The following is a 27,121-nucleotide window of genomic DNA, read 5'->3' on the forward strand; positions in this document are numbered from 1 at the left end:
ATGGGCATAGTGGCTCATGCCTGTGATCCTGGCACTTTGGGAGGCTGAGGCGGGAGGATCACTTGAGGCCAAGGGTTTGAAACCAGCTTGGTCAACAGAGTGAGACTTTGTCTCTACAAAAAAGAGATAAAAGAAGGTATGAATTTTAAAAGATGCTGCCACTGAGACCCTGGGAAGTCTGAACATCAAATCCAGCCTCTTTCTAGCTAAACAGAGAAGCCCAAACCAGTGTCTCTTCCTTCTGCTCTACTGGGCAGGGCGAGTTCCAGGGGCACTAGCAGACAGGCCAGAGGCTCAGAAATACCCAGGCTTGACTCCTTAACAAGCCTCCCTGTTGTAACTAGAAATCTCAGTGCAGACAAATCGCTAACTTTCCCCCACCTGGGATTATCGGCGTTAAGTTCATTATTTTTTAGAATCAGGGAAACCGCCCACGCTGCAGGAAGACTTAGCTAAGGGGAAGAAACAGAAAGGAATAAAAGGTACCTGGAGGGTTCCCTTTGAATAATTTGAGCATAAAGATGCATCTATAATTAATTCCCATTGTTACTACCCAAAACTTAATAGTGCAATTAATGTTTTAGATTTCTCCCTCCCCTTTCCCCCCAGAGACAGTGGAGCTGAACTGAAGCCAACAATTGCCCTCCCTGAGAATATCTGAGATATTCTTGTTAGGGAAATGTGGCTGCTGACATGTTCTTGCTTGGCTGGGGGATGGGATTAGGGTGGAAGGAGAGGGAGGGAGGGAGGGAGAGAGAGAGAGAGACAGAGAGAGGAGAGGGAGGGAGGGAGAGAAAGGGGGAGAGAGAGAGAGAGAGAGAGAGAGAGAAGAGAGAGGAAAGAGAGAGATTGATTGATTCTATGGGCTCTATTAATGGAGCCAGGACCCACCAGTGTCTTGTCTGTGGGGCCCATGGCTTAGATGACACCTGTTGTACAACTACTTATCATACATAGAGAATTCTGGACCTGAGGGAGCTGAGGAAACAGAGTAGTGTCTTCTGACAAAAAGTTAGCTCCAAACAGTGGTCTTTGGTAAGTGGATCAGTGGGGTTCTCTTTTTTTTTGGGCAGAAGGCTGGCATCCCCGTTAAATCAACTTAGTTAACCCCATCCTACTTGTCAGCTGGTCCCCTGGCTGGTCAGGCATTCTTCAGGAAAATCACTCCTCAGTAGTCTCAGGCCATAACCCCCTTCCTTCCCCTCTTTGCTTAAACTTTCTTAATCTCATTCTTTAGCTCAATTGTCACCTCCTCTAGGAGGCCCTCCCTGACCTCCCAAACTCCGTGAACCATTATTATTTCCAGGAAGCATTCCTCGATGGTACCTTCCACAGCTGCCATGTTTACTGTATTTGTTGATTCTCTGACAAAGGAATGGCTGTGAGCTTCATGACAGCAGGGACAGCGTTTGTCTAGCTTGCCATGATCCCTCTGAAGCCTCACACAGTGCCTGGCACAGAATCTGAGTAGCTAGGACTACAGGCGTGTGCTGCGACACCCAACTAATGAATGAATGAATGAGTAAATGAATGAATGAGTAAAATTAGGGGTCAGCCCTGAACGAGGGTGCTCTCCAGGCAGTAGTGTGCTGGAGCTGACTAACTCCAGCTCCTCCCTAGTCTGGGTTCAGTGACTTCCTAGGCCAGGTGTAGTGGCTCGCACCTGTAATCCTAGCACTTTGGGAGGCTGAGGCAGGAGGATCGCTTGAGGCCAGGTGTTCGAGACTAGCCTGTGCAACAAAGGGAGACCCCTCCAGCCTGGGGAACAGACCCTATCTCAAAAAAGAAAGAAAGAAAAAACAGAAATTGGTCATAGTGGGAATGTTTACATCATGGAAACTGGCAAACATGAAAATCAAGGTATTACTATTATTATTATTATTATTATTATTATTATTATTATTATTATTAGGAGGGCTGGTTCACCAACACACCATTGCCCCCAGGACAAGAATTTAGGAAACCAGTGTGAGGAAAAGTGAGGCTGAGAAGGAGAAGAGTTGGAACGACATTCACAGCTCAGACTCAGAGGCAAAGAAGGCCCAGGCAGCTGAAGAAGATGAAGAAATCATATTCTGTAGAGAGGTCAGAGGGCACAGGAGTCTGCCCAGCCTCCTTCTCTGGGTTCTCTGAGTTTGTGGGGACATCCACCCCACCCGCCCACTGCAGGAAACTTACTCTGCTAGCTTCTTGAAGCCGATGGCTCGCCGCTTTGTGGGGGTCCCGTTGGTGCCTTTCCAGACGTGCGTGTTCCAGGGATCAGGCTGGGAAGAGAAGGAGAGGGCTATGGTCACTCACTGCAGTGAGGGCATCTGGTTCCTGTTGGTGATGCTCAGGACCACCTGGGACTTGTGACTGCCTGACCCTCGGCCTCTGAAGGGAAGAATTCTGCCCAGTGGTGACCACCATGGGGGAAGGGATGCGGGGTTGGGGAAGGGGGGGGGGGTCCTTGCCCAGTGGGTGGTCTGGCCTTGGCAGTGTCCTGCTAGCTCTTTCCCCTTGGCCCCCAGTCCCTCTCAAACTCTGTTCTTGTGACCCCTGACTACTCACTCTCATTTCATCCCTCTTTCTCTCTCTTAAGAGACAGGGGTCTCACTCTGTTGCCCAGGTGGGAGTGCAGTGGTGTGATCATAGCTCACTGCAGCCTTGACCTCCCTAGCTCAAGGGATCCTCCTAACTCAGCCTCCCAAATAGCTGGGACTACAGGTATATGCCACCACACTCAGCTAATTTTCTTATTTATTTTCTTTCTTTCTTTCCTTTCTTTCTCTTACTTTCTCTCTCTCTCCCTTCGTTCCTTTCCTTCCTTCCTTCCTTCCTCCCTCCCTTCCTTTCTTCCTTCCTTTCTTCCCTTCCTTCCTTCTTTTCCTTCCTTCCCTCCCTCCCTCCCCTTCTCTCCCTCTCTCTCCTTTTCCCCCCTCCCTCTCTCCCTCTACACTCTCTCCCTCTCCCCCTCTTCGTCCTCCCCATCTCCCCCTCTCCCTCTCCCTTTCCCTCTCTCTCTTTCTCTCTTCCTTTTTGTCCCACTCTTGTTGCCCAGGCTGGAGTTCAGTGGCTTGATATCGGCTCACTGCAACCTCCACCTCCTGGGTTCAAGCGATTCTCTCATCTTGGCCTCTTGAGCAGCTGGCATACACCAGGCTAATTTTTTGTATTTTTAGTAGAGACGGGGTTTCGCCATGTTGGCCAGGCTGGTCTCGAACTCCTGACTCAGGTGATCCACCTGCCTTGGCCTCCCAAAGTGCTGGGATCACAGGTGTGACCCACCATGCCCAGCCTGCTAATTAAAAAAAAAATTTCGAGATGGGGTCTCACTATATTCCCCAGGGTGGTCTCAAACTCCTGGCCTCAAGCCACCCTCCCACCTCAACCTCCCAAATCACTGGGATTATTGGCATGAGCCATCATGTCGGCCTCATATAGTCTCTCTTGTTCTTTCAGCTAGACCTGTGCAATATGGTAGCCACCAGCCACATGTGGCTATTGAGTGTCCAGAGCACTAGCCTGGGTTGAAATGAGCCTAAATGTGACACACACACCAGATACAGGACACTTAATATGAAAAGAGGCAGGGACAGGGAAGGACCTGGTATTCGAAGGAGGGGGTGAGCCGGTAGTTGAGCATCTCCTGGTGGAACACAGGGGTGATGCTTCCGGACATGGGGGGCACGATCCACACCCAGTCGGCAGGGCAGCCCCCCCGGCAGCGGTACTCATTCTCCATGTGCTTAATGAAGGACTCGGTGGCGGAGTGATGGTCAACAATGGTCACTTTGTCACTCTGTGGGAGGAGAGGGGATGGGGTCAGGAGGTATGAGAAGCTGGGGTATTTTGGGACTCCCTGCCCCAAAGAGCAGCATTTCCCAAAGGGTAGTCCCTGAGATGGTTTAGAGCAGCGTGAAGTGAGATGGTGATTCTCTTTGCATTTCTTGTCCAGTCCTTCTACTTAGACCCAGGAGAAAGTCTTCGTTGGGTGCTATCGTGTCTTTAACACCTTTCTTGTCGATCTTGCCAATCTTCCTCCTCCCATCCCACCCCCATCTTTTTTTTCTTTCTTTCTTTCTTTTTCTTTTTTTTGAGACGGAGTCTTGCTCTGTCACCCAGGCTGGAGTGCAGTGGCACGATCTTGGCTCACTGCAAGCTCTGCCTCCCGGGTTCACACCATTCTCCTGCCTCAGCCTCCCGAGTAGCTGGGACTACAGGCACCCGCCACCATGCCTGGCTAATTTTTTTTTTTTTTTTTTTTTGTATTTTTTAGTAGAGACGGGGTTTCACCGTGTTAGCCAGGATGGTCTCGATCTCCTGACCTCGTGATCCACCCGCCTCCACCTCCCAAAGTGCTGGGATTACAGGTGTGAGCCACCGTGCCCGGCCTTTTTCTTTCTTTTTATATTTTTTAATTTTTATAGGCTTTTGGGGAACAGGTGGTGTTTGGTGACATGAGTAAGTTCTTTAGTGGTGATTTGTGAGATTTTGATGCACCCATCACCCAAGCAGTATACACTGCACACAATTTGTAGTCTTTTATCCCTCACCCCCTTCCCACCCTTTCCCCCTGAGTCCCCAAAGTCCATTGTGTCATTCTTAGGCCTTTGCATCCTCATAGCTTAGCTCCCACTTATGAGTGAGAACATACGATGTTTGGTTTTTCATTCCTGAGTTACTTCACTTAGAATAATAGTCTCCATTCCCATCCAGGTTGCTGCGAATGCCATGAATTCGGTTGGTTCCACATTTTTAGCAATTGCGAATTGTGCTGTTATAAACATGTGTGTGCAAGTATCTTTTTTGTATAATGACTTCTTTTAGGTTTTTGTTTTCTTTTCTTTTTTTTTTTTTTTTTTTTTTTGAGATAGGGTCTCACTCTGTCACCCAGACTGGAGTGCAGTGGTGCAATCTCGGCTCGCCGCAAACTCTATCTTCCAGGCTCAAGTGATTCTCCTGCCTCAGCCTCCTGAGTAGCTGGGATTATAGGCACATGCCACTACTGCCCGGCTAATTTTTGTATTTTTAGTAGAGATGGGCTTCACCCTGTTGGCCAGGCTGCTCTTGAACTCCTGACCTCAAATGATCTACCCTCCTCGACCTCCCAAAGTGCTGGGATTACAGGTGTGAGCCATGGCGCCTGGCTAGTTTTCATTGTTCATCTCAATTACATCCCTGTTGTCTCTGGCTTGACAGACTTCATACCAGTCCATCAGGCCACATGCCACACTCCTGAAACCTCATTCTCCATGGTTAAAGGAGAAGGGAGGTGGCCTCCTTCCCTCTTGCCCTGTCTCAACTTGTCCCTTCCCTTTGACATTCCTCAGTGCACCCACTCCATCCACATCTGACATGGGGACCTATGGCTTCTATTCCTATCCATCTATGGCTTGATTTAACACATTCATTCTGCTGGCTGTGTGTGCCTCTCACGTGCATCTACGGGGGTCTAGCTGCCTAGACTGGAAGCCCCCAGAGGACAGTGATGGTCCCTATTATAGAGAGCAAATTCTATTTTCTAGATCTCCTGGTTGGCCCAGGAGAATCCTACTGATGCCCATTGTCCTGGCATAGTTATTACTAGTGTTGCCCTCTGGCTCTCAAAAGTGTTGTGGTGGCCAGGCGTGATTCACGCCTGTAATCCCAGCACTTTGGGAGGCCGAGGCAGGTGAATCACCTGAAGTCAGGAGTTCAAGACCAGCCTGGCCAACATGGTGAAACCCCACCTCTACTAAAAATACAAAAATTAGCTGGGCGCAGTGGTGGGCATCTGTAATCCCAGCTACTCAGGAGGCTGAGGCAGGAGAATTGCTTGGACCCGGGAGGTGGAGGTTGCAGTGAGTCGAGATTGTGCCACTGCACTCTAGTCTGGGCGACAAGAGTGAAACTCCATCTCAAAAAAAAAGAAAGTGTTGTGGCTTAGTTGATACATTTTCCAGCCATCCTGCTATAATGCCATTTAGCACAGCCTCATGCATTTATTTAGGGGCCTATATGTTTCTGATGATGTTGAAGAGTATTTGTCTCTGTTATGTGATAGTCTGAGGCCCTAAGAGATGACAAGACAGAGAGGATGCCTCTTGTTTGAATTCTAAAGAACTCTAAGCAACAAGACAGAACACTCCTCTACCCCTGCCACCATCTGTTCATCTCTTCATCAAATGATCCCCACCCAAGATCCACACTGGAGAGGAGGGCATGCAGGATGGAAGCTAGACCATACTCATGGACACAATCCCCGCAAAGGTGGTGTCTGGCAGTGAGGTCTCTTGATCCTCTGCATCAAGGCTCTGAAAGGTTTGAACTCTCATTTGAAGCTTGACCCTGGTGGTGTGGGCCCTGGTGTTACCTGGAAGCTGTAGAGAACCGCGATATTGATCTCCACCAGCGCCTGGTCCTTCCACAGGGAGGACGTCTTCCTCATGTCTAAGTTCATCTTCTTGGCCACTTCCTGAAAGAGGAAGGAAACACAGATATACAGGCTGGGGTACCTCTGGATTTCAGATTGAAGAGGGACAGGGCTAGTGGCGTGAAATAATTTCTTTTCTTTTTTTTTAAATGGAGTCTCGCTCTGTTGCACAGGCTGGAGTGCAGCGGTGCGATCTTGGCTCACTGCAACCTCTGCCTCCTGCATTCAAGCGATTCTCCTGCCTCAGCCTCCTGAGTAGCTGGGACTACAGGCTTCTGCCACTGTGCCTGGCTAAGTTTTTGTATTTTTAGTAGAGACGGGGTTTCACCATGTTGGCCAGACTGGTCTCAAACTCCTGGCCTCAAGTGATCCACCCGCCTTGGCCTCCCAAAGTGCTGGGATTACAGGCGTGAGGCACCTTGCCTGGCCAAGAATTTCTTAATTAATTAATCAACTCATTCACAGACTAATGAACTCACTCATTCAATTTTTTTCTTTTTTTTTTTTTTGAGATGGAGTCTTGCTCTGTCACCCAGGCTGGAGTGCAGTGGCACGATCTTGGCTCACTGCAAGCTCTGCCTCTCGGGTTCATGCCATTCTCCTGCCTTAGCCTCCTGAGTAGCTGGGACTACAGGCGGCCGCCACCACGCCAGGCTAATTTTTTTTTTTTTTTGTATTTTTAGTAGAGAGGGGGTTTCACCGTGTTAGCCAGGATGGTCTCGATCTCCTGACCTCATGATCCACCCGCCTTGGCCTCCCAAAGTGCTGGGATTACAGGCGTGAGCCACCGCGCCCAGCCTCAAAAATTTTTTATTGATCTGTTGGACTAGGTATGAAATAAAAATGTTAAAAAATTTAAAAAGTTAAAATTTTTATCGAGAACCTACCAGAAGCAGGAAACTAGAGACTCGGCTGGCCCTTTAATTACTAATCTTGTGTTCTAATGGGGAAGAGAGAGATACTTAATACAGTGGCAGGTACTAATTCTTAGGAAGAAAATAAGGAAATGGGATGAAGAAGGACATGGGGGCTGGGCTAATTCAGCCAGGGTAGTCAGGGAAGGCCCACTGTGGAGACAGCATGCAAGGCGAGCCCTAAGTGATGAGAAGAAGCCAGATATTCGTAGATCTGGGGAGAGAGTGCTCTACGCAGAGTGGGCAGCAAGAGCAAAGCCCTGGGGTGGGATCAGGCTTGGGCTATCTTAGATATGGAAAGAAGACCAGAGGGTGTTTGGAGGGTGGTACATAAGGGGTAATTGGTGGGAGTGAGACAGGACTAGCTGGTGTAAGATCTTGAAAGACATGCCAAGGAGTCAGGATGTTATTCCAGATGTGACGGGCCCAGGGGGCAGGATCTCTGGAGTTTTTTTTTTTTTTTTTTAGACAGAGTCTCACTCTGTCGCCAGGCTGGAGTGCAGTGGCGTGATCTCGGCTCACTGCAACCTCCGCTTCCTGGGTTCAAGTGATTCTCCTGCCTCAGCCTCCCAAAGTAGCTGGGACTACAGGTGCGCACCATCATGTCCAGCTAATTTTTGTAATTTTAGTAGAGATGGGGTTTCACCATGTTGGCCAGGATGGTCTCGATCTCTTGACCTCGTGATCCACCTACGTCGGCCTCCCAAAGTGCTGGGATTACAGGCGTGAGCCGCTGCACCCGGCCTCTGGAGCATTTTAACAGAGACGTAGGTCTGTGAGTGCATCATCTGCTTTCTAGCAGGAAATGCTCTTCATCTATCCTACTCTAACCCCAGAGTGGTCACGACCTAGCATCTAGGCCATGGGTGCTCTGAGCTCATGAGGCCCCTGCCAGACTCCATCTGACACATGGGGAAACTGAGGCTCAGAGAGGTGCCTGGACTTGTCCAACGTCCACAGAACCAGCTAGCCTCAGAGTTGGAGCCCAGGGAGATGCCTAACGTCTAAGACCTTGGAGCTGCTCTCTAAGCAGCTGACGCCTGTGGCAAAATTACTTGCAAAAAAAGAACTCATGACATGCATGTTACAGCCAAGGCAGAAGCAGGAGCTGGTGTCAGGAGCAGGGAAGACCCAATAGCAAGTGCATTAATTAAAGCCCTGCTTTTCACTTCCTCTGTCAATACTAGTCACTGGTGGGAACCCAGGTCTCATTATGGGGCTAGAATGCAGCAATTTCTTTGGTTTGGGTAAACTGCTCCTAGACCCAGCTATCAACGTTTGTACACAATGACAGGTGGAATTGGAGGGTCGGGGTGGGAGAGAGGCTCATTTCAGTTACCCAGAGACTACTCTTTGCAACTGAAATGTAAACAGAGATCAGAGAGCAGACTTATTAACTCACTCTTTGAGGCTGAGGCGTTAGTTTCTGCTTCGGGTCTCTATCAGCGACACATTTGTGGGAAGTAAGAAATTTGATGCTGCTTTCCATAAATACGTATAAAACTGGAGTGTATGACAGAGGAAAGTGTACACACACAGAGGAAAGGATGTATAGAAGAACAATGCTATTGTTATTCTATAGCATTATTTGGTTAAAAGAATAGAAATTAATTGCAGGGAAAAAAGAAATCCTTAAAAAAAATCCCCAAATGCAACTCGAGCCACATCTAAGAAAACTGCCTGAAACATTTTTTCCTTCCTGCTAGAAGTTTGCACGCATTAGTGGTTGTTTAGGCTGGGCGTGGTGGCTCACCCCTGTAATCCCAGCACTTTGGGAGGCCAAGGTGGGTGGATCACCTGAGGTCAAGAGTTTGAGACTAGCCTGGCCAACATGGTGAAACCTCATCTCTACTGAAAATAATAATTAAAAAAATTAGCCAGGTGTGCTGGAGTGTACCTGTAGTCCCAGCTACTTGGGAGGCTGAGACAGGAGAATTGCTTAAGCCCAGGAGGTGGAGGTTGCAGTAAGCCAAGATCGCACCACTGCATTCAAGCCTGGGTGACAGAGCGAGACTCAATTCCCCTACCCCCCGCTCCAAAAAGAAAGAAAGAAAGAAAGAAAAAAGTTTGCACTGCATCAGTGGTTGTCCAGAAGAATCTCCTGGGGAACTTTGCAAAATGCAGATACCCAGGGCCCACCCCAGACCTATGACATCAGAACCCCGATGAATGGGATCCAGGCATCACGAAGCCCCCCAGATACCCTCCGATGTGTGGCAAAGCTGAGGATCCCTGGCATCTGTTTTCCACAGTGATACCGGTGGCTTTTTTTTTTTTTCTTTGAGATGGAGACTCGCTCTGTTGCCCAGGCTGGAGTACGGTGGCGCAATCTCGGCTCACTGCGACCTCTGCCTCCCCGGTTCAAGCGATCCTCCTGGCTCAGCCTTCTGAGTAGCTGGGATTATAGGCGCAAGCCACCATGCCTGGCTAATTTTTGTATTTTTAGTAGAGACGGGGTTTCACCAAGTTGGTCAGGCTGGTCTCGAACTCCAGGCTGTGATCAGCCTGCCTCGGCCTCCCAAAGTGCTGGGATTACAGGCGTGAGCCACCGCGCCCAGCCAACTGGTGGATTTTTAACAACACAAACCTGATGCTCGGTTCTGGGTTCTAATCTTGGTTCTGTGCCTTAGCTCCTGTGTGACACAGGCCCAGTGCTTAACTTCTCTGTTTCTCAGTGCCCTCTTTTGAAACAAATCCAACAGCAGCAGAGTGTTGTTAGAGACATTTGCTGACAAAAACACAGCAATCATGATGCTTTCACCAAAGTTGGGCTTCAGGAAGCACCGCTCCAGCACTTTTTAGTAGATACGGATGACTCAGCCCGGGAGGGAATCAGACCCTCCGCCGAGAAATGCTTAGAGTGGGGAACCACTGCCAACCCTCCTCCCTTGCTTTTTAGAAAAGACACTAAATATGTCCCGAGTTTGTCAGTCATCCTCAAGCTCTTCTAACAAGATTTAAGACCGAGAGGCAGTGGAGTGGAGTGGTAATGAACTTGGACCATGAAGTCAAACCAGACACATTTCCCAGCCCTGCTGCCCGCTAGCTGTGTGACCTTGAGCTTGTCATCTGTCGAAGGGGGATTCTCATACCTCACGGTTCAGGTGAGGATGAAATGAGAATGGAACACAGAAACAGTGCTTCGAACGCTGTTAGCACGTGCTATGTGCTATGTGCGTGTTTGCTGTTATTTTCATTGTTGTTAAAGACATGGATGCCCCTGGCATTTCCAGGGGCTTCTCTGGGATTGCAATTCTATTCTAACCCCTTCAAGTTTCCAAGCCACCAAGCTCGCCGTGGGGAAGGGGACTGCTGAGCTGGCACCCTCTGCTATGTGCTTTTCCCCTGTGGTGACCAGAGAGGGCCCTTACCTCCAGGATATTGTAGCGGGAGTTGTCACAGTAGTCGCGGACACCAATCTCTGTGCCCATGTACCAGCCACTGAAGGGACAGGCGCTGAACTCCAGGCCGCCAATCTCTAGGAGCATGTTGGATACGGCGGGGAGGCCGTACCACTTCAGCCCCAGGTCCTTGAACCACTCAAACCTGCAGGGAGCAACAGGGCCCAGCTCACCCGGAGCAGGTGTCTCATGGGCGGGACAGCTTGAATCTAGAGATGCTGAAATGCTAAGGATGGACTGGGACTGACAAGGTCAGAATATGGTTCCTGGGCCCTGCTTCAGATCTGTGGAATCGCAGGTTCTGCAGCTGGGGCCTGAGAATGTGCATTTTTAACGTATTTCTCAGGTGCTTCGGATGGATATCCAGGCCTGGAAACTACTGCCTTAGGCTGCCGTTTCTCTCTCAAACCCACCCTGAAAGTGAGTCCAGGAGAAAGTGTGGGGACCTCTCTCCCCCTTCCCCGACTGAGTACCCTCCTACCCTCAGGGCCTTTGCACAGGCAGCCAAACTTCAGAGCCAAACTCTGTCACCCAAACTTTTTCTTCCTTTCTTTTTTTTGGGGGGTAGGGGAATGCAGTCTCGCTCTGTCATGCAGGCTTCCTCCTGGGACCTTCTCCCTTCCTTCTGTGCTTCCAGCTCTTACTCATACTTTAATTTTCAGCTAAAATCATGCTTATTCTGGAAAGCCTTCCCTGAGGCCCAGCTGGTCAGGGGATTTCATCCTAGGCACCATACATTTCCTTTGCAGCACTTTATTAAAATTAAGTGGTTATTTGAGTAATTATGTGTGTAAGAACTTCTCTTCCTTGAGATCATAAGCACCGTGGGGGCAGGGATTGAGTCAGCTCCAAAAGCTAGCACAATGCCTGGCCTGCATGGGGAACTGTGTTGGATGAGCCAATAAATGAATGAATAAATATAGGCTACATTTCACCAAGGAACTGGGTGAGTTCCCAGATATCAGGCAGTGTCAGGAGCCTCAGGACACCGGTTCCCTCCCCAAGGCTGGGACTAGGGTGAGGCAGGTGTGGCACTATCCTTGGGTGTAAAATTTAAGTGGGGGGAGCTATTAGGTTGATGCAAAAGTAGCTGTGGTTTTGCAATTACTTTTGCACCAACCGAATAGTTTTCCCCTCTTAAGTTGACTTTTGCCATTAAAAGTAATGGCAAAAACCACAGTTACTTTTTGCATCAACCTAATAAAAACCCAATAATTAGGATCAATGCTATTATTTATTTATACAATATTTTAAATTAAAGAAACATTTAAAAAATCAAAATTTATGTATATATATGATGAACAATAATGTAGGATTCCACCCTACACTTGTATGACACCTCGTTCATCTGACCCTAATCTCAGTCCTGAGCTGGATCCTATCTTTATTGAAAATGTTGATATATTGTTCATCATGTGCTGTTTTTTAAAAAAATTAACTTTGAGACCAGAAACTATAAAACTACTAGAAGAAAACATCAGGGAAATGCTTCAGGATATTGGTCTGGGAAAAGATTTTATGAATAAGACCTCAAAAGCACAGGCAACAAAAGCAAAAATAAACACACAGGATTATATTAAACTAACAAACGTCTGCAGAGCAAAGAAACAAGCAACAGAGTGAAAAGACAACCTAAAGAATGGGGGAAAATATTTGAAAACTATTCATCCACCAAGGGATTAATATCCAGAATATACAAGGAACTCACACATTTCAAAAGCAAAAAACCCAAACAATTGGATTAAAAAATGGGCACTTGCTCTGAACAGACATTTCTCCAAAGAAGATAGATAACCAACAAATACAGGAAAAAATGCTCAACATCACTCAACATCAGGGATATGCAAACGAAACCCACAATAAGATAACATTTCATCACAGTTAGGACGGCAATTATAAAAAGACAAAAAATAACAAATGCTGGCAAGGTTGCAGAGAAAAGGGAACTCTTATACACTGTTGGTGGGAATATAGGCTAGCACAGGAGTATGCAGAACGGTATGGCAGATCCTCAAAAAACTGCAAATAGAACTACCACGAGATCCAGCAATCCCACCAGTGGGCATTTATCCAAAGGAAAGGAAATCAGGCTGGGCGCAGTGGCTCATGCCTGTAATCCTAGCACTTTGGGAGGCCGAGGCAGGTGGATCATTTGAGGTCAGGGGTTCAAGACCAGCCTGATCAACATGGTGAAACCCTATCTCTACTAAAAATACAAAAACTTAGCTGGGCGTGGTGGTTCGTGCCTGTAATCCCAGCTACTTGGGAGGCTGAGGCAGGAGAATGGCTTGAACCTGGGAGGTGGAGGTTGCAGTGAGCCAAGATGGCACTACTGCACCCCAGCCTGGGCTGGAGTGACACTCCATCTCAAAAAAAAAAAAAAAAAAAAAAAAAAGAAAGGACATTAACATGTCAAAGTGATATCTACAACCCTGTGTTTATTGAAGCACTATTCACAGTAGCCAAGATATGGAATCAACCTAGGTGTCTAACAACGGATGAATGGATAAAGAAATGTGTGATATTTTATATATACTGTGTGATATAAAGAAAATGTGTGATATGTTATATATACTGACTACAGTCAATAATAACACAATTGTATGTTTCAAAATAACTTACAGAGTGTAATTTAATTGTTTGTAACTCAAAGGATAAATGTTTGAGGGGATAAATACCCCATTCTCCATGATGTGCTTATTTCACATTGCATGCCCGTATCAAAACGTCTTATGTACTGCATAAATATATACATATATATATATATATATATATATATATATATATATATATATACACCTACTATCTACCCACAAAAATTTAAAGTAATAATTAAAAAAAAACTCTACCAAGTCCGGTGTGGATCAAGTTCAAAAGAAATTTGGAGTCATGAACTCCAAATTAATTCTCTCTCTCTCTCTCCCCACACTGGAATACCATTCAGCCATAAAAAAGAATGAAACCATGTCACTCACAGCAACACAGATAGAACTGGAGGACATTATGTCAAGTGAAATGAACCAGGAACCGAAAGTTAAACACTGAATATTCTCACTCATAGGCAGAAGCTAAAAAAAAAGTTGATCTCATGGAAGTAAAAAGTAGAACAGAGGACGCTGGAGGCTGGGAGGGGAAGGGAGAAGAGGGAATGGGGAGTGATTTGTTAAAGGATACAAAATTATAGCTAGAAAGGAATAAGTTCTACTGTTCTACACCACTGTAGGATGACTATAGTTAACATTAATATACATTTTCAAATAGCTAGAAGAAAGGATAGTGAATGTTTCCAATACAAAGGATAAGCGTTTGAGACAATGGGTGTGTTAATTACACTGATCTGATCACTATACATTATATGTATTAAAACATCATTATATATCTCATGAATATATGCACTTATTAGACATCAATTAGAAAAATAAAATGAAACATTAATTTTGATTTAAAAAATATTGCATTCTTATATTTATCTTATTACTGAGTGTGTTAGCTACTCCCCTTGGTTTTATTCAATCCCAGGTTTGAGTCTAGTGCCTCACGGTGGATGTCCTTTACTCTCAAAGGGCAAATGCTGTTTGTGTTGCTGGCCTGAGACCTTGCAGCAACTTCATGACTCCAAATTCCTTTTGAACTTGATCCACACCAGGTTCTGTAGAGTTTTTTAATTATTATTTTTAATTTTTGTGGGTACATAGTAGGTGCATGTACTTATGGGGTACATGAAATGTTTTGATACAGGCCTGTAATGTGAAATAAGCACATCATGGAGAATGGGGTATCCATCCCCTCAAGCAGTTATCCTTCGAGTTACAAAGAGTCCAATTACACTGTTTATTTTAAAACATACAATTATGTTATTATTGACTATAGTCACCCTGTTGTGCTATCAAATAATAGGTTGTATTCATTCTTTCTAACTATTTTTTTTTGAGATGGGGTCTTGCTCTGTTGCCCAGGCTGGAGTGCAGTGGCACAACTTGAGCTCACTGCAACCTCTGCTTCCCAGATTCAGGTGATTCTCCTGCCTCAGCATCCCAAGTAGCTGGGATTACAGGCATGTGCCACCATGCCCAGGGAATTTTTGTATTTTTAGTAGAGATAGGGTTTTGCCATGTTGGCCAGGCTGGCCTTGAACTCTTGACCTCAGGTGATCCTTCTGCTTCGGCCTCCCAAAGTGCTGGAATTACAGGCGTGAGCCACCATGCCTCTATTTTTTTTTCTACCTCTTAACCATCCCCATCTTCCCCTCACCCCCTCCACTACCCCTTCCCAACCTCTGGTAACCATCCTTCTACTCTTTATGCCCATGAGCTCTATTGTTTTGATTTTTAGATCCTACAAATAACTAAGAACATGTGATGTTTGTCTTTCTCTGACTGCCTTATTTCACTTAACATAATGATCTCCAGTTCCATCCATGTTATTACAAATGACTGGATCTCATTCTTTTTTACAGCTGAATAGTACTTCATTGTGTATCTGTGCCACATTTTCTTTATCTGTTCATCTGTTGATGGACACTTAAGTTGCTTCCTTAGTGTTGCAGCTATTGTAAACAGTGCTGCAACAAACACAAGGGTACAGATATCTCTTCGATATACTGATTTCCCTTCTTTTGGATATATACCCAGCAGTGGGATTGCTGGATCACATGGTAGCTCAATTTTTAGTTTTTTGAGGATCTCCAAACTCTTCTCCATAGTGGTTGTACTAATTCACATTGCCACCAACAGTGTACAAGGGTTCCCTTTTCTCTACATCTTCACCAGCGTTTGTTATTGCCTGTCTTTTGGATAAGCCATTGTAACTGAGGTGAAATGCTATCTCATTGTGGTTTGGATTTGCATTTCAATTGAGAGAACTGTTTAAAACTCTATCTTGATCATCAGATCCTATAGAGTTTTAAACAGTTCTCTCAATTGAAAATGTGGGTCAGGTACAGTGGCTCATGCCTGTAATGCCAGCACTTTGGGAGGCTGAGGTGGGAGGATCACTTGTGCCCAGGAGTCCAAGACCAGCCTGGACAATATGGCAAAACCCCATCTCTACTAAAAATACAAAAATTAGCCAAGCATGGTGGTGTGTGGCTGTAACCCTATAATCCCAGCTACTTGCAGGGGTTGAGGTGGGAGGATCACTTGAGCCCAGCAGGTCGAGGCTGCAATGAGTCATGTTTGTGCCACTGCACTCCAGCCTGGGCAAGAGCAGCAGACCCTGTCTCAAAAAAAAAAAAAAAAAAAGAAAAAAGAAAAAGAAAAAGGAACAGGAAAATAAAAAGTGTGCTCACAACAAGAAAGTATGGTGCTTCTGCTCTTTCAATGCTTAGGGCTGGAAGAAGGGCAGGTCCTTGTTAATGGCTTAGGAGTGAGATGGTTCAGAAAAGGTGGTGGTCCCCAGACTGGTCAAAGAGGTCTTTTTGCTCTTTGAGGGAACTCACTCTGCCCAAGCCCGCAGTGAGGACAGGAACGAAGACCCCCTTTCCCCTTTCACCTTCAGTCTGGACTATAAAGAAAGCCAGGGGGGATGGGGCTGGGCAAAGAGGGGTACTGGGCAAACCCACTCACCCTCTCCTATCCCTTGCCAGTCCCTCTTACTTGGGGTGCCTGATGGGAACTTCCAACACCAGCTCTGGAGGAATCTGGAAGAGCTCAGGGTCATTGCCGTTGGCCTGAAGCAGGAGCGGCAGGACATCGAAGCGGCCTCTCGGCGGTTTCCAGCCCTGCTGTATGCATATCTGCAAGCAGACCCGGCCAGGTAATGCCACTGTACCCCACACCCTACAAACACAACCCTTATGTGGGAAGCGGGGGTGGGGTGGATAGAGATCCAAATGCAAGCCCTCAGGAGACATTTCCTCTGGAGGCTCTTGGACCACATCACCTGCTTTATAGAGTTCTCCCTGACATCACTATGTATTAGGTTGGTGCAAAAGTAATTGCGGGTTTTGCCATTACTTTCAATAGCAAAAACTACAATTATTTTTGCACTAACCTAGTAACTAGCATGAGTTCTCATGGGCCCACAGGACAGAGGGCAAACCCTTCCTCTAGTACTGAGCTTTGTTTTCCAGGTCTTCCCTGCCCACTGGAATTCCCAGAGGGCAAGGGCTGAACCTGACTAACAAGTGCATCTGCAGGCTGCCAGCTCTGTGTTTGTAATAATATAAGGTATTGTAAGATACAAAGAAAATCTGCTGAATTTGATGAAGGCAGATGTATTAGAATTACAGTATAAAATGCATTTGTTAGAGCAGCTGTCCAATAAAAATATAATGCAAGCCACCTAAGTAATTAAAACTTTCTAGTAGCCACATTAGAAAAAAAAACAACAAGTGAAAATAATTTTGATTTTATCTTTTTTTTGCTAGGCTTCTTCAAATCATGGGAGAAAATAATATTAATAATATACTCATCTTAAAGTTCAACAATGTCCTTGATATTAATATTAATTTATTAATAGTATATTAAAATATTACTATCATATATTCTAATTATATATTTGACATTAAAATTAAATATGTAACACTTATTCATCTAATATATCAAATAATACATTAAATATCAACATTAATTTATTAATAATAAATTATCAATATGAGTGTATTTAAATAATATGTTTAACATTAAAAATAAAAATATACTTATTAATCCAGTGAATCCATTAATTTGTTAATAAATATATTACCCTAATGTATCCATATTATTACCATTTCAACATTAAAAATGATCAACGGGCCGGGCGCGGTGGCTCACGCCTGTAATCCCAGCACTTTGGGAGGCAGAGGTGGGCAGATCATGAGGTCAGGATATCGAGAGCATCCTGGCCAACATGGTGAAACCCTATCTCTATTAAAATACAAAAAATTAGCCGGGCATGGTGGTGCGCATCTGCAGTCCCAGCTACTCAGGAGGCAGAGGCAGGGGAATTGCTTGAACTCAGAGTTGTAGTGAGCTGAGATTGCACCACTTCACTCCAGCCTGGCAACAAAGTGAGACTCCATCTCAAAAAACAAAACAAAAAAAACCAAAAAAAACCAAACCAAGATCAATGAGTTATTTCCCTCTCTTTTTTGGACCCAGACTTCGAGATCCAGGGTATATTTTCTCTTATGGCACATCTCAACTGGGACTGGCCACATTTCAAGTGATCAGTAGCCACATGTGTCCCTATTAGACAGGGCAGGGTTAGAGGGTTTCAAAAGGTAAAATTGCATGGTTAGGTTTGGAATGATTCTTTGTGCTTAGTAAAAAGAGGAAGCACCAAATCATGGAACAGAAGAACATGTCCCGCTCAGCAAGGTTTCCAGAGATGGAGCGAGAGGAAGAGGTTGGGGCATTTATGTTCTGGTGACCACGAGGACAAGGTCAGCCAAGTACACAGTTAGTGCTCAGCCAAGTGGAGCAGGGAGTCTGAGCCTGGCTGCCTCTAAAACAGCACAGGTGCAGCTCCTGGTTGCCCTGGTTACAGTCCCCTCCTCATGAGAATAACATTTTCATAAGAAAAGCCACATGCAAATGAAGTCGGCAGCCAGGAGGGAGTGGAGCAGCCCTTAGCCTTGCCAGCTACATCTTCAAGGAGGTACCACCCGGGAGGGGCTTGAGCAAAGGACAACGGTGAAATTCAGCGGGGTATGATTTGGGTGATAAAGGAAAGGTGGTAGCAGGCCTGTGTGCCTGAGATCATTCTAGACACGGGATGTGCTTGTGCTGTCATGTGGGCATGGTCCGTATAAGCTACCATATATTACCTGTGCTACCTGCCCGCACTACCACCTGGAAGGAACTCTGGGCAGGGAGATGGTGGTAGTCACTTTCCTGGTGGCTTTTATGAATTGACTTGGGCTACCAGTAACTGTAGTGATGCTGGTGACAGACAAAGTCAAGCCTACTCAAAGGCTTGGGTGGCTCAAATTGTTGTATCAACAAATGAAGGAATGAAATGAAACTGACATTATCTCGTAACTCAGAAAAGGTGGATGCCAGATATGGCTTCCATTTCTCGGCTCTTCCCTTCCTGATGAGAGGCAGGAGATTTGGACTGTAGTTCTAGCTTTTCTTCTCTACTCATTTGGCAGTCTTGAGTAACTCACTTGGCCTTGGTGAGACTCAGTCTACCCATCTGTGAAATGGGAGAACAGTTCCCATCAGGAGGGCTGAGTGAGGTAATGGCATGAAAGTGACCAAATGTCCAGCTGTAAAAGAATTAGACTGGGAAACAGCCTGATGGAAAAGCAGGTTTGGAGAAGAGTAAACGACCCCATCAGCGGATCTCCCTGTGATGATAGTATTAAGCCCGAAAAAGTCTGTGGGTAAAAGTCTGGGGACATAAGAGCCCATGTTGGGGCAGGGTAGGGGGCGGAAACGCTCGCACCTCTGTGAACTGCACATTGGCTGGGTCCCCCAGGGTGGAGCCGTCGGGCTGCTTGTAGCCAGCGTAGCGGATGAGCTGGGAGTTCCAGACTCGGAAGTCGTGCTTGCCGTCTGTCCTCTGGGGGAATATGGTGATGGCAGACCTGTGGTGGAGAGAGGCGAACACCCGGCATCAGGGCGGGACTTGCGCTGTGGGAACATACTAAACATGGCGCCACCCAGGGCGACAGCTGCTTGAGGCTCAGGGTAGATTACCTCCGTGCCAAGGTCCCCAGGGTCAATGGAGCAGCGGTCGGAAGGGATGGGCCGTGCTCTGTTCCTCCACCAGAACTATGGTGTGAGGAAAACGGTGGAGGGGGTGGGAGCCCCCATGCCACCATGCTGAAGGAAAGAATCTCTTTCTAGCTGGAAACTTTTAAATAATATTGACTTGAGCCAGTCTTCCAAAGAGTTCTTTTACAGCCAGTCATTTCCACGGAAACATCAGACCTTGTTCCCCTTTAAGAATGCACTAGACGCCGGGCGCGGTGGCTCATGCCTATAATCCCAGCACTTTGGGAGGCCGAGGCGGGTGGATCAGGAGGTCAGGTGTTTGAGACCAGCCTGGCCAACACAGTGAAACCCCGTCTCTACAAAAATACAAAAAGTCAGCTGGGTGTGGTGGCACACACCTGTAATCCCAGCTACTTGGGAGGCTGAGGCAGAAGAATCGCTTGAACCTGGGAGGCAGAGGTTTCAGTAAGCCAAGATCACACCACTGCACTCCAGCCTGGGCGACAGAGCGAGACTCCATCTCAAAAAAAAAAAAAAAAAAAAAAAAAAAAGAATGCACTACAGGCCAGGCATGGTGGCTCATGCCTATAATCCCAGCACTTTGGGAGGCCAAGGCAGGCGGATCACGAGAACAAGAGATGGAGACCATCCTGGCACACATGGTGAAACCCTGTCTCTACTAAAAATACAAAAATTAGCTGGCTGTGGTGGCAGGTGCCTGTAGTCCCAGCTACTCGGGAGGCTGAGGAGAATCGCTTGAACTTGGGAGGTAGAGGTTGCTGTGAGCCAGGATCACACCACTGCACTCCAGCCTGGCAACAGAGCAAGACTCCCATCTCAAAAAAAGGAAAAAAAAAAAAAGAATGCACTACAGAATCCCAATTCCAGTCTTCTCCCAGCCATCATTAATTCTTATCCACTTTGCCCACCCTCCTTACCAAACCAAAGTTTATAGACTTATCATTAAAAAGCAATCAGCTTGCATTTGTATTCACATTTATTTATTTAAAAGAAAATTGCAGGTCACCAGCCATTGGCTTCGCCTGCCTAAATAGGCAACAGTGAAGGCTGTATTCTTTTATTAGTTGTGGAAAGATGTTGTCTGCTGAAGGTCCTAGCTGGAGCCCTGGTCTCTATGTTAAAAGGGAGATCAGCAAGTATTAGGTGTTAACAATATCTTAGCACCAAACTGAGCCTTTCTCCTCAACATCATCATCAGGATTGGAAAAAAAAAAAAAAAGGAAAGGAAAATAACTTTTTCACGATGTAGTTCAATGTCATCTTACAGCAGGAGCTCTTGCCAGCTGGATTCGTTGGTCCTCTATCCCAGGCTATGGAAACATGGTCCTGGCTTCTTGTGTCAACAAAAAGATGGCATCTCGGGTCCAACTTGTTGCTTATAGATCTTCTCACATATACATTTCTGTCCAGAACTGTGTCCCTGCTGATCCCCTTGGCTGGAATCCCCTTCTTCCATTTTATGTCCAAGTTCAAGACCTGACTCAAATGTGCTTCCTCCATACAGCAACCCCTGTCTCATCTAGTTTCATAGGGCCTTCTTTCTGAGCACAGTTTTTAGGTCTTACTCTCTACACAAGACAATGTAGCATGTAATTCTGCTGGGGTGATGCATCACAGCTGAGGGTGAGTCTAGAATCCAGGCTGGAGGCCAAAATCACATAGAGTCAAAGATGCTCTTAAAGATCTCTTAATAGAGGCGCCATCTTGGAGATGAACACAGAGTGAGTCAAACAGTTTTCCCTCCAGCACTAAAACACATTGCTGTTTCTCTGGTTGAACATCCGATAAAGGGTGTTTGTGTAATGTGTATATTTTAAAAGTGTGTTTAGAAACACTAGAATCACACATAGTGAGTGGGGTGTGATGCCTACTCTATGTGCAGAAACTGAGACCAACAGAGGAACCAGAACACACATCTATACCTCTACTCTCCTGCCTCCCTCCCTGAGCACAGTGTAAACCTGCATCTCTCCCGCTCTTCTTCTCTCTGCTGTCCTTTCCCTCTATGCACAGATTATTCCTATAACATTATATATATATATATATATATTTTTTTTTTTTTTTGAGACAGTCTCACTCTGTCACCCAGGCTGGAGTGTGGAGTGCAGTGGTGCAACCTCGGCTCACTGCAACCTCCACCTCCTGCGTTCAAGCAATCCTCCCACCTCAGCCTCCCAAGTAGCTGGGACTACAGGCACACTCCGGCACGTCCTACTAATTTTTTGCATTTTCTGTAGAGATGGGGTTTCACCATATTGCCCAGGCTGGTCTTGAACTCTTGAGCTCAAGTGATCCATTCACCTTGGCCTCCCACCTTGCTGGGATTTCGGGCGTGAGCCACAGCGCCCAGCTGCATGGTATACATTCTTATACAGTTCTCATCGCTTTCAGACATGAGGGTTAAAAACTATAGAAAGAAAAAGAATCTGCTGAATGTTTTCTTTAATAGAAGATCTCACAAAGACCCCCTAATACAGCAGTGAAAAAAGTGGAGGTGCACTGCTGGGACTGGGGTGACCCATGCTCAGAGCCTGCTCAGAGCCCCATTTGAAAACTACCAGAAGAGACTAGGCGTGGTGGCTCACACCTGTGATCCCAGCACTTTGGGAGGCCGAGGCAGGTAGACAGCTGAGGTCAGGAGTTTGAAACCAGCCTGGCCAACGTGGTGAAACCCTGTCTCTACTAAAAATACAAAAATTAGCTGGGCATGGTGGTGTGTACCTGTAATCCCAGATACTCGGGAGGCTGAGGCAGGAAAATTGTTTGAACCTGGGAGGTGGAGGTTGCAGTGAGCCAAGATTGTGCCACTGTACTTCAACCTGGGTAACAGAGCAAGACTGTCTCAAAAAAAAAAAAAAAAAAAAAGGAAATCCACCAGAAGAGCCCATAAACTCTTTGAGGGCCTAACCTTGACCAGGTCCGGATACACAAGAGGGTTCTTTAATATTCTTTAAGGGGTGAGGTCTCTTGGAAAAGAGTTGTCTTGGGAAAGAGACCTAAATACCAATTCCTCATGCAGATCCAGGCTTAGATTACAGGCCGTTTTCTTACTGGTGGACTCAGAAAATTGGCAAACACCATTTCCTTCTTACGGAAGAGAAGAGACACATCTAAGAAAACTCATGTTTCATGCAGAGAAGCCACTTTTGGATGAACTCAGTGAAGCCCGGGCGCTTGTGGGAATATCTCTGCAGTGATCCTGTGTGGCTTCCAAGATGGGGCTAGTGCTCAGTGGCTGGGAACAGATGCCGTGGCAGCAGTGAGCGGGCAGAGTCAACAAGTGTAGCTGGCTGTCTGTGGGGCCCCAGCTGTTCATTTCCACCTGTCCCTCTCCCAGCTGAGACTTGCCAGCGTGGCCGCCACCAGCCACATGGATGTCTGCCTGCCTCGGCCTGCTCCCTGTGGCTTTGTTCTTTGTATTGGTGAAGACGAGTCCAAGGCATGGCTTGGCTGGGTGGAACCTGAAGGAGCAGTTCCCATTGTATCAGCAAGAGAAACTGCCTTTTAAACCAAGGGAGATTTGGTTTGGTTTGTCTCCAGGCGACAGAGCAAGACACAGTAAAAGCAGGTCACCACCAGCAATAGGATTTTCTGATTCCCGGGAATCTCAACTATTTGTTCCTGTCCCCTCCAGGAAAGATACTGAACTGTGGGTTGAACGTGATGTTTGCTGCTGTAGTTTTGCAAACCACACAGGAATCCACTTGTCCCAGAAAAGAAGGAACATGGGATGGTGTATGGAATAAAGATGCCGGGGCCGGGCGCAGTGGCTCATGCCTGTAATCCCAGCATTTTGGGAGGCCAAGGCAGGTGGAGCACTTGAGGTCAGGAGTTTGAGACCAGCATGGTCAACATCATGAAAGCCCGTTTCTACTAAAAATAAAAAATTAGCTGGGTGTGTTGGCGGGTGCTTGGGTTCCAGCTACTCGGTAGGCTGAGGGAGGAGAATTGCTTGAACCTGGGAGGCAGAGGTTGCAGTGAGCCGAGATCATGCCACTGTACTCCAGCCTGGGCGACAGAGCAAGACTCTGTCTCAAAAAAAATAAATAAATTAAAAAAAAAAAAAAAAGATGCCAGGACACCTCTCCCAGCTTGGCCCGTGTCCCTGAGATGAGGTGCATTTCCCTGGCAGGTGAGCTGACTCCAGAGTCAAAGTACAATGCTGTGGGGACTTTTGACCCCCTGCTCCCCAGTGCCCAGCTGGTCAGCTCACCTGAGGTTCCCTTTGTTGGTGGCATACTTGACGTGGTTACAGATGTAGTTGAACATCCCGTGGGCTGTGGTGCAGTCGCGGGCATCGAATACCTGGAAGAGGCACAGGGGGGAACTAATTGCCTCTTCTTTCCCTCCCCAGCTCCCCCAGCGCAATCTTCCCATTTTAGGAGAACCCAGATCCCACTCCAGCTGCTGCTACATTGGTGAAGTGGGCACCTCATTACTGAGTCCCAGGCTGCATTTTATATTTTCTCTTTTCTATCCTAATAACCAAGGCCAATTTGACCAGAAAAAAAAAAAAATCCCCTAAAAGTAGGCACGGCATGAAAGTGAATGTGGGAAAGGAATGGCAAATGAAGGAGGGGGTTTAGATGGGCTGGTTACATTTTCTGTTAGGTTACTAGGGATTAGGGATTAAAAAACAGAACAAAAGTCAAACAAAACCCCCCTGATCTTGATAACAAATCTACTTCCAACTTTAAACTATTTTCTAAAATAAAATCATAACCAAGGGACACAGAAACTAATGCCTTCAGGGAGTAGGCAGATAAATAGGCTAAGTAGGTGCAAGACAAAAGGGAGTGGTGAGGTCTGCGGTCAACTGAAAAGTATAAGCCCTCCCTTCCAAGAGATATGCAAGTTCATTTTTGCAAAACCACTGTGTTGGCTAAATAAGACATGATTATCATCTAGAGCTGGCTTGTGATCTTGGAATGTGGGACCCCGTGACCATCATCTGATAGGTCACCATGGCTACCAGGTACCCTTGGTAGAAGCTTATCCTTTTTAAAGCTCCATCCACTCCCCTTCCCCTCTTCCCTCATTTAAGGGCTCTTCAAGGTATCTGACTTCACCACCTACCTGCAGCTTGGACCACTGGATCCTGCCCACACAGCGCGAGGCATTCCGCCAGGCGTGCTTGGCCCCATAGATGAGCTCTGTGTCCTTGAGCTGGTAGGTGCTAGTGGTTTCGATCTCTTTGTTCACCTCTTCCAGCCTTTCCATGTGGGCTTTGGAGCCAAATCTGAGTGAAGAGGAAGGGACGTGGGAACATCACCCCCTCTTCTGAATTAGAAGTTAGTGGAAGGGGAGAGCTATTCCAAGAGGCTGGAAGCTACAAAAAATTCCAAGTTGATTTCTGGATGCAACAGTTTGATTTCTGGATGCAAGATAAAGCAGACACTGTAAACTCAAATGGCCACAAAGGCTGAACATTGTAGATATAAGTCAACCAGCTGGGTGGGGACTGTGGCAAACAAGTGAGCCAGGCCTTGTCCAAAGCGGGCAGCCATGGCTCCACTCCTGTCAGTTGTCACCTGACAGGAGTGGGGGCCCAGGACTGCTAAATCTTTCCAGAGAAACTGGAAATCTGAGTTTTAAAGGGAACTCTTATAATTTTTAAATGTTGGCAATGAATTCAATTTTAGAAAGTTAGAAAAATTTTTGGTTTACAAAATGGTATACAGGATAATATAATAAACTCCCATGTCCCAAGCCTAAAAAATACTATAGTAGTTTCTTGGGGAATACTTCCCCACTGTAGCCCATTCTGTCCCCAGAAGTAACTGCTATCTTGAACCTGGCATTTACCATTCTCATACACTTGTTTATATCTTTGCCACATGTATATCTATCCTTCAATCACTTCAATCATGTACAATGTCATTTTGCATGTTTAAAGCATTCATATAGGCATATAGGCCGGGTATGGTGGCTCACACCTGTAGTCCCAGCACTTTGGGAGGCCGACGAGGGTGGATCACTTGAGGCTAGGAATTTGAGACCAGCCTGGCCAACACGGCAAAACTCTGTCTCTACAAAAAATACAAAAATTAGCTGGGTGTGGTGGTGCGTGCCTGTAATCCCAGCTACTCAGGAGGCTGAGGCAGAGAATCGCTTGAGTCTGGGAGGCAGAGGTTGCAGTGAGCCAAGATCATGCCACTGCACTCCAGCCTGGGTGACAGAGCAAGACTCTGTCTCAAAAAAATAAATTAATAAAAAAATTCATATAAATGGTGCTATAGTGGATGTATCCTTTTACAATTTATCCTTTCTTTTGCTCAAAGTTAGCTATGAACATGAACTTCAATTCCATTAACATGCAGAGCGCTAATCCCTTTGATTTTTACAGTTGTATAGTATTCCATCACTGGAATATACCATAACTTACCCATTCTCCTGTTGATGGTGTTTATGTGGTTTCTTTCTTTCTTTTTTTTTTTTTTTTTTAGATGGAGTCTCGCTCTGTTCGCCCAGGCTGGAGTGCAGTGGTGTGATCTTGGCTCACTACAACCTCCACCTCCCGGGTTCAAGCAATTCTCATGCCTCAGCATCCCGAGTAGCTAGGATTATAGGTGTGCACCACCATGCCCTACTAATTTTTGTATTTTTAGTAGAGGTAAGATTTCACCATTTTGGCCAGGCTGGTCTTGAATTCTTGGGCTCAAGCAATCTGCCCGCCTCGGTCTCCCAAAGTGCTAGGATTACAGGCGTGAGCCACTGCACCTGGTCTCTTGTTAGTTCTTTAATTTATTTTTTTCCTGCTATAAACAATGTTTCAGTGAACATTCTTACTGATGGTTCCTTGTGAACAGGTGTGAGAATTTCTTTAGGGTATGTATCTAGGCATGGAATTGCTTGAAATCTTTCAAATTATAAGCAACCCTTTGCAGGTGAAACAAAAGCACTTCTGGGGAATGGATGTGACCTATGGGTAAACAGTTTTAAGCCTCTGTGTATGGCAGAGGCCTTGTGCCTTGGCCTTGGTTTGCAAAGTTGGGGCTGACATCTTTCTCTCCAGCATTCGATAACTTACCTCGGGCTCCCCGGAATTGACACACACTTGCCTTTTAATTGATGAATAGTATTGATCAATAAACTCTTTGGCAAGAGGGAAGAGCTGTTCTTTTGTGCGGACGTCTTCAGGCCTCCTTGCATGCTGAGAAGGATGCATGATGGAGCCCATGCAGATGTACTCAGTGCATCCCGTTTCCTGGAAGATCAAGAGATTTGGGGTATTGCTTGGTTTTACCCAAGAGTGGCAGGTGTTAGGCTGTGGGCTTGGATCTCATACTCATGGTTGAGTTTATCTGGCCCTTAATTCCTAGAGGCAGTTTCTCAAGTACCAGCTTCAGATCCTTGCTGGATATGGTCATAGTCATGTTAAGGAACAATAAGTAGCATTTTAAGGTTCCTAAAGTATTTGCTCTACTCATCTTGGGAACAGAAGCTTTTTGACTAGGAATCAGAATCATTGGTACTAAAATCTGAAATATTTTTAGATTTTGCATGATGATCAAGGAGGAACTAATAGAGTGGCTACAGTAACTCATTTGAATGCATCTATGATAGACTGATTGCAAAATAGGACCCTAATTTTTCCCCTCCCTGTATTCACACCCTTTGAGATGTGGCTTTACAGCAATTCTCCATGAAGAAGTGGAACCTATCCCTTAACCCCTTGACTCTGGGCTGGTTTTGACCCTTAGGATGTGGCAGAAATGACCCTGTGACAACTCTGAGTCTAAGCCTCAA

General features: G+C 46.2%; 1 protein-coding gene across 3 annotated transcripts in view; it reads right to left on the reverse strand.

Annotated features, from left to right (window-relative positions):
• NOS1 (nitric oxide synthase 1) overlaps positions 1 to 27,121 on the reverse strand; it is a 153,750-nt gene that overhangs the window by 53,878 nt on the left and 72,751 nt on the right. For all 3 annotated transcript variants that reach the window (XM_055358126.2, XM_055358125.2, XM_063694384.1), the window contains exons 5-13: positions 26,434 to 26,579; positions 24,449 to 24,611; positions 23,586 to 23,677; positions 19,080 to 19,221; positions 16,304 to 16,443; positions 10,680 to 10,854; positions 6,335 to 6,436; positions 3,587 to 3,781; positions 2,179 to 2,264 (exon numbers count right to left, since the gene is read on the reverse strand). In XM_055358126.2, coding sequence (XP_055214101.1) covers positions 2,179 to 2,264; positions 3,587 to 3,781; positions 6,335 to 6,436; positions 10,680 to 10,854; positions 16,304 to 16,443; positions 19,080 to 19,221; positions 23,586 to 23,677; positions 24,449 to 24,611; positions 26,434 to 26,579 — 1,241 coding nt within the window. The remainder of the gene's footprint in view (positions 1 to 2,178; positions 2,265 to 3,586; positions 3,782 to 6,334; positions 6,437 to 10,679; positions 10,855 to 16,303; positions 16,444 to 19,079; positions 19,222 to 23,585; positions 23,678 to 24,448; positions 24,612 to 26,433; positions 26,580 to 27,121) is intronic.

Source organism: Gorilla gorilla, chromosome 10 (genome assembly GCF_029281585.2).
Source record: "Gorilla gorilla gorilla isolate KB3781 chromosome 10, NHGRI_mGorGor1-v2.1_pri, whole genome shotgun sequence".
Taxonomy (NCBI): domain Eukaryota; kingdom Metazoa; phylum Chordata; class Mammalia; order Primates; family Hominidae; genus Gorilla; species Gorilla gorilla.